The following is a 12,000-nucleotide window of genomic DNA, read 5'->3' as shown; positions in this document are numbered from 1 at the left end:
GAGAAAAAGCTATAAAAAAAAGAAAGAAAAAAAAGCCACAGTACACTACCCGCTCAGCACCAACCAGCTAACAGACCCAGTTATCTGTAGACTAGCTGGTGAACATAGTGGAGCATTTAGATATTTCCCTCAAAAAACAGAGCTAAAAGAGAGAGAATATTATAAACACACCTAATGATTCATGTACGAGCCCCTGACCCTGATCTTGACCGTCAGAGCTACATTTCTAAACCCAACCCTAAACTGAATCTAAACCCCTTTTCCAATCTTAAAGGACAAGTTCACTATTTGTTCAGTTTCTTAAAACATGTATAGTAACAAAAAAGACAGGCTGAATAATTGTGAACATTTCCTTTAACTCCACCACTTTAAAAAACAAATCTACAAGTACAAACAGTTTAATCAGTATTCAGATCAGCTGTTTCTCTGTCATTTTGAACTCAGCTGATTCACAGTAAATCCTCCACCAGGGGGCAGCAGAGCTGAGAGTCAGTTTAAATGTGTGTGTGAGAAAGTGAGAGCCAGAAAGAGGAAAAGAAAGTATGCATGCATGATTGTGCAGACAAATGTGTGTGTTTGAGTGTGTGCCAAACTTGTTTGTAGGCCTGTTAGTGTGTGTGTGTGTGTGTGTGTGTGTGTGTGTGTGTGTGTGTGTGTGTGTGTGTGTGTGTGTGTGTGTCCTGACAAAAGCTCCATCCAGCCATACTGCAGAGGGCTGCTTGTTCCCAGAGACCCTCAAAGCTGCAGGACACCCAGTCTCTCTCTGCTGCTTCCAGCCCAGACACAGCAGCCCCGACACGGACACAGACCCTCACCCTGCTCCCCCTCCTCCTCCTCCTCTTGGAGCTCCAGCAGCTGTTTGGATTACTTATGGAAAGAAAAAACAGAGACAACTATTAAAGTGGGCATACTGGGATTTTAAAGTGACAAGACAGAAGCGAAGAGAAGAGAAGAGGAGAAGAGAAGAGAAGAGAAGAGAAGAGAAGAGAAGAGAAGAGAAGAGAAGAGAAGAGAAGAGAAGAGAAGAGAAGAGACCTTCATTGTGTCGGGACTACAAACTGGTTAAAACTCTCCTGGATATTTTAACAGACAACAGTATTTCTTTGTCACTTTGCAAATTTCGGAAACTTTGGTAGATATTCTCATTAATACCTTCAAACTTTGAAGCAGTTCGACCCAAATTGTTGTTGAAATTGTTGACTCTAAACAACATTTCTGTCTGTCTATCACCTTCCAGGAGCTCGGAGCAGGATCAACTTTTCATTCGGAAACTGATCATTTTCTTCTTGAATACTGGGACTTTTCGGAAGTACTGCTGGAACCACTTGGTGCATCATTACTCTTTTGAATCTACTGCAGTTTTTGGGGATTTTTTGTAGTTTAAAATCAGCGCCATGGCTCCATCTGTCGGCATGTGGCTGTTTGTGTACCTGTCGCTGCTGTTTTCAGATGCTAAAAGTGTCGGGCAGCGCAACAGTCCCGATAAACCCTCCTCTCATGTTAAACTCGAGCCCCTTTGGACAAGCAAGCCCAAGACCTGGGATGCCTCCGATCAGAGCCTGCCCCTCCCTGAGATGCTGGATCTGGACCAGGATCAGCACCGCCGCGTGGCCCGTGGCGCCGATGAGGACGAGCAACAGTCCACCTTCAGCCAGTCCTTCGAGAACGACTCAGTGACGACGCCGCAAGCCACCGAGTTCAACAACTCAACGACAGTAACAGTAGGGGTTGGCGGTCATGATGAGAGTGATGACATCAGTCACCATGGAAACACCTCCAGCAACGACCAAGAAACCCCGGGACTCTTCAACCCGTTCTACCCGCTGGCGGAGAGCTCGTACTCGGCCTATGCCATCCTGTTTCTGGCGGGTCTGGTGCTGGCGGTGGGCGTGGTGGGAAACATGGCGGTCATGTGTATCGTCTGGAACAACTACTACATGAGGTCGGCCTGGAACTACCTGCTGGCCAGCATGGCATTCTGGGATTTCCTGGTTCTAGTGCTCTGCCTACCGGTGGTGGTCCTCAACCAGCTCTCCCATAGGAGGATCCTGGGTGACATCACCTGCCGCATGGTGCCTTATATGGAGGTGGGTGGGGCTTGTGGTGAAGTGGGAGGGGAAGGAGGAAGTCAGCGTGATTGCTTTACAGTGTTTTTATGTGAGTTGTCCTGTGGGGGGCGCCAGAGGAGCGTACAGGTGACAGATTCATCCACTGAGGAGAAGGACAGGTGAGACATGTGTTGAAGGTGCTGCTGGAGGAAAGGTCAGAGGTCATCACAGGAAAAGTTGAACCTGTGATGTTTGTTAAGGCAGGTAACCGAGGACGTTACAATCACACCACGTCTGCAGGAGATCAGGGCCCAAATTTATCAGACTGCTCAAAGTATTTTGGACTCGCATCAATTAATAAATCAAACTTTATTCATATTGCTCCTTTCATACAAATCGAATGAATTCAATGTGATTTACAAGTGACGGACAAACGCACAAAATGGTAAACACGCAAACAAATGCACATCAAGATACAAGTAAAATACCAAAATTGAAACATTTGTAAAATGCAAATAAAACTAAATAAATAATAAAAGATAAAACACTATATAAGAAAGAAAATTATGTAATCAAATGATAATGAATAAGTATAAAAATAAAAGATACGAAAATTGTAAATATAAACTAATGTTAAAGAAAATACAAGTAATAAAAGTAAATAAATGTAAAATAAATGATAAAATATTACACAAAATAGATTAGACTCAAACAGTAAAATATTAAAATATAATGGTATACTACTACTACTAATAATAAGAGGACAGAACATTTCCTGCACTGTTGGAAGTTGATGTTTAAGTTATGAAACTGCATGAAAACAGGATCATTAAATACAAACTAGAATCTGGTAACTCCCTGAAGCTACAAAGTTCTCGAGCAACTAATCAATCAACAAGTTTACTGCAGCACAGACCAAAAGACCAACAACCCAAAAACATCTTTCATACAATCCGAACACAATTCAAAGTGCTTTACAAGTAATGGACAAACACAAAAGATACAAATAGAAGTAAAATACCTTAATTAAACACTTGTAAAATGCAAATAAAAGAAATAGATAAATAATAAAAGATAAAACTAGATTAGAAAGAAAATTATTTAATATCATAATAATGAATGAGACAAAATAAAAGATCAAAGAGCAACTGGCAAAATCAAATACATTCACTAATTTAATAGAAAATACAAGTAATAATACCCGTCATGAACCTGCATGAAAACTGGGGATCAGTTAATGGCAACCAGGATCTGGAAACCCCCCGAAGCTACAAACATTCCCCCGAGCAACAACTCTAAACAAGTTTACTGCAGCACAAACAAGAAAAACAAAAAAACCCCACAGAGGTAAAACTGCTGTACCAACACACAAAACTACACACTACACACAGTCAGTCAACTCTACAACACAACACAACACAACACAACATAACACTGTGAAACTACAAGTAGACAGTCTGAACCAATTATTTACATTTGAACATCTGATATTTTATTTTTCTATTTATTTTGATCGGAGATGCAAACAAACAAACAACAAGAACAAATCATGTTCTCTGGTTCCAATGACACTTTAGATCAGCTGTAGATAATTAATGTTGATAAAGTAAAAGTGTGTTTGTTCTCCGTTGTCTCTGCAGCTGCTGTCTGTAGTCACACAAAGATTGTTTGTTAAAGATGCACCACTATGTCACACTGCTGCACGCTCTGCTGCACTCTGTGTGTTTCTGTATGATGAAATGATCAGCTGATCACCTCAATGAAACTTTGATTCAGATCAACATGTGAAACCGATTCAGCTTCACAGTTATGAATCAGGAGCTTCAGTAGATGCTTGTTAACTCAATGTGTCATTTCAACATTTCATATTTGACGCTGCTCACATCATTTTCAGCTCGTCAACATTCAAAACTGAATTCAGGAAGGAATATTGTACAATTAGAAAAGGGGTTTTGTACCTGTAACCATAGTTTTGTAATGACATTTATAACTGTAAATTCTGAGCTGAAAGCTTCAGTGTACTGCTGAACATTTCAGTGTCTGCCTGCAATCTGTTTTGCATGTTTTTGCATTCAGTTAAAGGCTTGCAGACTGTGTGTGTGTGTGTGTGTGTGTGTGTGTGTGTGTGTGTGTGTGTGTGTGTGTGTGTGTGTGTGTGTGTGTGTGTGTGTGTGTGTGTGTGTGTGTGTGTGTGTGTTTGTGTGCAGACTTTTAACATGTTAACTGTGTGTTATGGTTTTGTATGTGGTACATAGATGTGTAAGATTATTAAACTAAGGTTATGATATAATATTCCATAATTAAATACTAATAACCATTTCCACTCATACCAAATGTTGATTGGTGAAGGAGAAACTATGATCTGTCTCGGTGAAGGAACTTTAAACTCTTCAACAAAATCCTCATTTTACTTAAAACTTGAATCAAGCTTTTGCATCTTTTTCTGAAATATTGTCATATTTTATTTATTTATTTATTTATATTGCGCTAAAATTTGCAGTATTTTTCTTCAAAGTGCCAGAACATCCACACAGCTGTGCTCCAAACATACTGAAGTTATTACATCTGAGTGCAGAGCAGAACGTTGCTTCACCACTGCAGTTGATTTAGTGTCAGCCGGTTTAAACTGTATTTGATTCACTTGTTATTACTTTGTGTTGTCTGCACACATCAGACTGAGGCTGGTCTTCATTGAGAGTCAGTCACCATGGTAACCTGTCACTGTGTCTGCTGGTGCGTCCTGCTGCTGCTTTCATGGTTTGACAGGAACAAATTCGGGGTGACATTTTTGTATGATTTGTAACCTCTTCTCCGGCGGCAATATTGGTGCTGAGCGTGTTTCTGTCCAAACAGAACTGAGAAGACACGATTCGTCTGTTTGTCGTCTTTACGAGAATCAGACAGTTTTTTTTTCTTGCTTGTTCATTATTTTTTCAATCAAACCAAGACTTTTTAGATGAATTTCCTACATTTGCTCCACTTTGAATCTTTGTCAGTTAATGATCAATAATCTGCTCTTATATGAAAAATGTTTGACACAGAATTATGATTTTCAGTTTAACAGCAAAACTCTTAAAATATTAGTGTGGTTATATTTGCAATCGTTCTTATTACAAACAAATCCCACAAAAAGACCCAAACCAACAGTAAGCTGATCTAGATTTATCCCAACAATAGAAGAGGGGTGGGGGTCAAAGGTTTGGAGATGAAGGGATGAGAGATGGAGGGATGAAGGGTTAGGGTTAGGGTTAGGGTGAAGGATGAAGGGATGTCTTATGGTGGGTATGGAGAGGGAACCAGTGTGGGAACAGTTATAAAGTTTCATATATCTTATTCCTCTGTGCCATAAATATCTGTTGTAATCTAAAATCTATTAAAAACCTGTCAGTGAGCCACACCCAGGTGGGGAGTTCCGGTCCTCTGAAATGATGCCAACGTGGAAGTAACTTAAAACTGCATTCTATCAAAAGGCCACCAGGGGGCGACCGTTTTGGTGTCAAAAGGACTTCCGTCTCTATACAAGTCAATGGAGAATTCACCAACTTCTCACTTGATTTCTAACCTCAGTAAATGTTTTCAAAATGTGTTTATGGTCTCAATCGGTAGTTTAAAGCCTTCTTCAATGCAGTATGATGTTCATTTGGGACATTTTGGCCTCGCTGATTTTATATGTGACGATAAAGCAGGGTATGCATTAGGGCGTGGCTACGTCGTGATTGACAGGTTGATTGGTTCACAGGTTCAGGAGGGCGCCTCATGCTCCTCCTGATGCCCATATAAGTAGAATCCCTGTTTTTTTTTTTACCCAGCATGCACCTGAAATTTTCAAGATGGCGCTGCTCAGATCCAAAACTATTGGCCTCCGAGCAGCAGTCCACAAACCAATGGGTGACGTCACGGATGTTACGTCCATTTCTTATATACAGTCTATGTAGGGCAGGTAGAGTTGTAATCATTTTGGGAAGCACCAAACTTCCCAGTCAGTAAACGTTTACAGACAAATGGGCTTTAACAAAATGTCCATATTTGACTGTATGAGTTTCTTAGATAGATTCAGTAAACTCTCTTAACTGCACAAACTTGTGGTAAATTATTTGTTATTATGTGTTGAATGCCTCTCTGGGGACCTGCAAGGGCCACTCTCATAAATCCTCCTTTGAACAGATGTTTTCTCTGTTTGGATGATAAATAAGTGACACAGAACTCAAACTGGATCATAAATGGAGAGATGAAACAGCTTTTAAAAGCGCTCAGTTATTTAGTCTAAATACTTTATACCTGATGGTGCTTGTTAGAAAGTTATTCCATCCATCCATCCATCCATCCAAATTGAATCACTAACACAATCAGCTCTTTCACATTACTAAAAATAATTTCTTTCATTTGTGGGCAAACTTCATTCATAAAAATGTTGCCTAACAGTAGAAAGAAGAAGTTGACGTCTCGAACATCAGCCGACCAAAACAGAATTTAGCAGTGACAGTATCTGTACAAATGGGAATCCATCAAATCAACGATACATCACAGAAAATGTTCCAGTGCAGGTGTCCGGTGTAAAACTGGAGGATGTAGAAAGGATCCTGAGGCAGCTGTTAGGAGGGTGAGAACCTTCCTTCATTACTGGATTAAAGTCACTCCACCTCCACTAGAGGACTAAATCCCCTCTAAATGGGACTTAAGTCATTCAAATTCTAATTAAAGCCTCATTCAGCCCGAATTCTAAATCAAACAAGTGTCTGTTAACCTGTGAGGAAAGCCTGGTTATCTGTACATGAAGAAGAAAACACTCTTCAGGCTCTTAGTAACTCACCATGTGTTTCTCTCTCCTCTCCTTCCTCTCTCTCTCTTTCCTATCCTTTTTCTCTCCTCTCCTTCCTCTCTCTCTCTTTCCTATCCTTTTTCTCTCCTCTCCTTCCTCTCTCTCCTCTCCTTCCTCTCTACTCCAACCGGTTGATGCAGATGTTCTCCCACTGTGAGTCTGGTTCTGAGGTTTCTTCCTGTTAAAAGGGAGTTTTTTCTTGCCACTGTCACCAAGTGCTGCTCATGTGGGAATGTTTGGTCTCTTTAAATTAAATCTTTAATTTAAATTCAGTTCGGTTTAGATCTGCTCTATGTGTAAAGTGCCTTGAGATTACTTTGTTGTGATTTGGCGCTATACAAATAAAGATTGATTGATTGATTGATTGATTGACCACATGTTTGTGCAGTTAAAGGATTAGTTTATTATTTTTTGTGAAATATATTCAAAGCTTCTCTGAAGTTATTATGAAACACACACAAAAGAAATTGTGAACTTCTTTGAACTCAGACCGTTGAAACACTCATTATAACTTCATATAAACTGCTGAATATCTTATCTTATATAAATGTATCTTGCTGTAATCCGTCATGTATATTTAGGAAATGACGAGCTGTGGCATGATTTTAAAGATTAACCAAGTCTTTAAAATTCTTAAAGATATTGAATTTATTGTTAGGATTATATGAATGTTAAAGTAGTAAACTGTGAGCATATGATGGAACTGGTTAATCAATATAAAAGTATTTTGAAATATCACATACACCTAGTGATGAAGTTGTTTTTATTCAAATGTAAATTAAAATATCTCACAGTACAATTTATTTTACATTCTACAACAATTAACTGTTTGTGAGTACAGCTGAAACTGGCTTGTTGTCATCATCAATTAATTATTAATTATTATTTAATTGAGTCTATGAATTGTAAAAAAAGTTAAAAAACTTCTTAAAGTCCAAAGTGGTGTCCATAGATTACATGTTTTATCCGACAAACCATACAAAATCAAAACACATTTAATTTGTTTCCATATATCATAAAAACAAGCAAAACCTGAAACCAGCAAATGTTTAACATATTTGTTTGAAAATTGACTGGAACGATGAAAATAGTTGCAGATTAATTTTACTTTAATCCACTAATTGATTAATTGACTAATTGTTGCAGCTCTGTTTGTGAGCACAATGATTGAATGGTTGAAACAACAAAGCTGCTCTGATGAAACAGGAACTGAAAAGAACTGAAAACGTCCTCCTTCTCTCTGCAGGTCGTCTCTCTGGGCATCACCTCCTTCACTCTGTGTGCTCTGGGCATCGATCGTTTCCACGCCGCCACCAGCTCGTCCCAGCCGAAGGCGCGGCGGGTGGAGCGCTGCCGCACGGTGCTGCTGAAGCTGCTGCTGGTGTGGCTGGCCGCTCTGCTGCTGTCCAGCCCTGAGATCTTCCTGTGGCAGCTCAGCCGGGCCGTGTCCCCCTCCAACGGCCGGCTGATCGACTCCTGCACCATCACCCCCTCTTCTCCACTGTCCTTCTACCTGCCTGACTCCCTCCACTCTCTGCTGATCAGGTATCACCAGGTGAGTCTCCAACACAAAGCACCGAATGAACCCACAGACGGTTTGAGGTTCCACCGAGTCCAGTTCTAAAAATCAGTCAAGTCTTTGTCTTGTCATGCCTCAAAGCTCACATCCTACTGCTCTTATCTTCTCTTGATTGGTTTGCAGTACTTTTCGGGTTGAGCATTAAATTTTGAGTCTGACTTACAAAACGTTAGATATCCAGGTCCCTCTTTACTCAAACACATTGCTGTCACCTCTGTAGGGTAGATGGTCGTCCACTTTTATAGGTTTCATCCTGTTAAAGGGGAGTTTTTCCTTGCCGCTGTCACCAAGTGGTGGGGAGATGTTGGGTCTCTTTAAATTATAGAGTACAGTCTAGACCTGCTTAATGTGAAAAGTGCCTTGAGATAACTTTTGTTGTGATTTGGCGCTTTATAAATAACGATTGATTGATTGATTGATAGATGAGGTCCTGATTTAGGATGTCACACATACACTGAACAAAAATATAAACCCAACACTTTTGTTGTGGAATGTTGGTCCACTCCTCTTCAATGCTGGGCAAAGTTGCTGGATATTGGCAGGAACTGTCCACAATCAACAACCTGATCAACTCAGCGAAGGAGATGGGTTAGCAGGGTTAGGGTTAGGTAAAACTGCACATTTCAGAGTGGCCTTTTATTGTGGCCAGCCTAAGGCACACCTGTGTAATATTCCTGCTGTCTAATCAGCATCTTGATATGCCACACCTGTGAGGTGGGATGGATTATCTCGGCAGAGGAGAAGTGCTCACTATCACAGACTTAGACAGATTTTGAACAATATTTGAGAGAAATAGGTCTTTTGTGTATAAAGACAATGTTTTAGATCTTTGAGTTCATCTCATGAAAAATGGAGCAAAACCAAAAGTGTTGCATTTTTATTTTTGTTCAGTGTATATAACAACCCTGGCTCCCTATCTTCTGGAATTCAAACCTTTGATCGCTGTGCGGCTCATAACATTGACATTTTTTGCAAATATGAATATGTCAGGTGGGAAAAAAATGATGCCAGGCACATGTAACGTAACAAAAACCACAAACTATGACCATAGTCAACACAAACCACATAAAGACACGCTAGAAAGCTTTCTGAGGGGCATAGTCAAGAACAGACTTTAGATTAGAACAATTATTACAGAAACACAACTGAATCAAACTGTTGTGTCGGTGAGCAATGAAGAAATTAATATTATTATAAAACTTAATATTTAAGGTTATCAGCCAGGCCTGACATAGTTAGAGGAGCTGATGTCCCCTCTGCTGACCACTCAGGGAGAGTCTGAACATTGCTTTTGAAGTTTTGGAAAAAGGAAGCATCTAAAAACCTTTGTGTATTTTATGTACTGCGTCATATGGTCCCCTGTTTAAGGCACTGATTGTTGGACTATACAAAGTGCCACAAAGTACTAAGAAGATATGCAGAGCCCCTCATATTATAAAGTACCAACAACAAAGTACAACAAACTTCCACAAATTGGTATACTACAAAATACCACAAAGTATTACTGTGCCTCCATGTAGAATCGTCAGTAATCAGATTACTCCGATACTCTAACAGGCTGTTTCGGCTGCTTTGTGTTTCAGGGTCGTATGTGGTGGAGTTTCGGCTGCTACTTCTGCCTCCCCATCCTCTTCACCATCCTCTGCCAACTGGCCACTCGCAACGTCAACAGCGACTCCACCTCTACCCAAAAGCAGCGTAACCACGACGACCGCTCCTCCAATCAGAAGCGCCAGCAGCACCAGGCGGTGGAGCGGCAGCTGAACTGCACACTGTTGGCGTTAGCTGTGGTGTACGGCATCTGCGCCCTGCCTGAACACATCTGCAACATCACGCTGGCCTACACCGACTTCACCATCTCAGAGGACACGGCGGCCATGCTGGCACTGTTGCATCACTTCCTGTTGTTTTTCAAGGCATCGGTTACACCGGTGCTGCTGCTGTGTCTGTGTAAGGTAAGTCTGACAGTTGAAGAAGGTTTACTGGAGTCCAAAAAGATTAATGTAGATGCAAAGAAATGTGAGACTGTGAACAATTCAATAACTGAAACCCAAAATTATTATCAGTGTTAAGAAAGGTTTGCGTTTCTTTGGTTAGGAGTTCTGCATAATCACGACCGCTGATACTCCCACCGCCCTCGCAGCTCTGTCAGATCATTTCTCCAGTGTTGATGTATCTTTCTGCTGTCTAACGGTCCCTACAGACTGTGAGATTTCAACAATCTTATATGTTTATTGCAGGCAGAATGTGTGACATGGATCCAATAAAGTTGGTTACAACATCAAGTTTGATGTATGTAGACTGTACGATGATCACACCATGACCTGTGATCCATGTTACGTCCTGGTTGGAGTGGTCATGCTAACAGCTGGAGACACGTTTGTTAGAATCCCAAACATTTAGTTGAGCTTGTTTTACTTGATGGGGGTCGTAGCAGCAGTCATTGTGAAAGTTATCCTAGGCTGTCTTTGGTTGCAAGACCATGCAAGATCCATGCGATGTAGGACTACTGTTTTGGTCCTCCTACTATTGGCTATGACTATTGAAAAGAGAGAAGGAGGGAGGGAGGAAGGAATGAAGGAAGGGAGGAAAGAAAGAGAGAAGGAGGGAGGGAGGAAGGACAGACGGAAAGAAGGAAAGAAGGAACAGTCCAAACAGACAGGGTCAATTTGACCTGGGAGGACGACACGAAGGTTAAGCTGCTCAATAAACATGAAAGATGCAGTGCGGGTGCCACAGCAGATGCAAAGAACTGCAGCTGACGCCATCCAGCAAGACACTGCATTGGCCAGTCACATCCATGTGACCGTCATCATCTTCTCCTGGTACCTCATGTCTGCCACCACCACCCTTTTACTCTTTTAATGTAGGGTGGTTTTCCTTCTCAAAGCTCAGCAGAGACAGGCAGCACTGCTGACAGGCTAATGTTGAAACAGCTGTACCTATACTAACTCTTGCTGTCCTTGATATGACGAGCGATGGACGGACCAACAGATCATGAATCCACTGGTGTTTTGTATGTGTTTCAGGCTCTCGGTCAGGCCTTCATGGACTGCTGCTGCTGCTGCTGTCAGGAGTGTCAGCCAACCACGACTCAAGGCTCGCCAGGCTCCGCCCAGGTCAAACTGAAGGCAGCCAATGAGACATCCATCTTCTTCGACAAGGCTAAAGACACGTCAGCCATCTTGTCCATCTCCAGCTAGAGCCATGTTTCCCTCTTTTATCCATCATTTCATCCACATATCAGTGCTTTCCCAACAATTCTTCTATTCTATTCTTAGTTTTTGTTTATTTCCCTTCTTCTTTCTCCAGTGTTTGCTGTAAAACCATTTTCTCCTCTTTTATTCTTCATCTACATGATCTCTCCATCCACTTACAGAATGTCTCTGGATGGATAATCATGTTTGTTCATCTTTCTTTCTGCCAGATTATCATTTGTACGATATTCGTCTATGGACACAGTGCTACCCTCCAGCTTCCTCACTGTGCAGGAGGTGATGTTTAATCTGTAGTGAGATTAGTAAAGTTGCTTTACTTGCACAACCAGCTGTTGT

At 41.1% G+C, this 12,000-nt stretch overlaps 1 protein-coding gene across 1 annotated transcript; it reads left to right on the top strand.

The window, feature by feature from the left end:
* The first annotated feature begins 1,394 nt into the window (after positions 1–1,394).
* Positions 1,395–11,713, top strand: gpr37l1b (G protein-coupled receptor 37 like 1b). The gene is made up of 4 exons (XM_062427491.1): positions 1,395–2,087; positions 8,114–8,422; positions 10,030–10,401; positions 11,476–11,713. The coding sequence occupies exons 1-4, from the start codon at positions 1,395–1,397 to the stop codon at positions 11,647–11,649; spliced, it is 1,548 nt and encodes a 515-aa protein (XP_062283475.1). The 3' UTR covers positions 11,650–11,713.
* Positions 11,714–12,000: the final 287 nt, after the last annotated feature.

This window comes from Scomber scombrus, chromosome 10 (assembly GCF_963691925.1).
Source record: "Scomber scombrus chromosome 10, fScoSco1.1, whole genome shotgun sequence".
Classification (NCBI taxonomy): domain Eukaryota; kingdom Metazoa; phylum Chordata; class Actinopteri; order Scombriformes; family Scombridae; genus Scomber; species Scomber scombrus.
The sequence above is the reverse complement of the archived record's forward strand: the minus strand, read 5'-3'. Positions and strand labels throughout refer to the sequence as shown.

What these genes read in the sequence shown, in the direction of transcription:
- gpr37l1b (XM_062427491.1), top strand. Translation starts at nt 1,395, where the DNA reads ATGGCTCCATCTGTCGGCATGTGGCTGTTTGTGTACCTGTCGCTGCTG. An exon ending in TGCTGATCAGGTATCACCAG is followed by an intron (nt 8,423 to 10,029) that starts GTGAGTCTCCAA and finishes TTTGTGTTTCAG; the next exon opens with GGTCGTATGTGGTGGAGTTT. An exon ending in TGCTGCTGTGTCTGTGTAAG is followed by an intron (nt 10,402 to 11,475) that starts GTAAGTCTGACA and finishes TATGTGTTTCAG; the next exon opens with GCTCTCGGTCAGGCCTTCAT.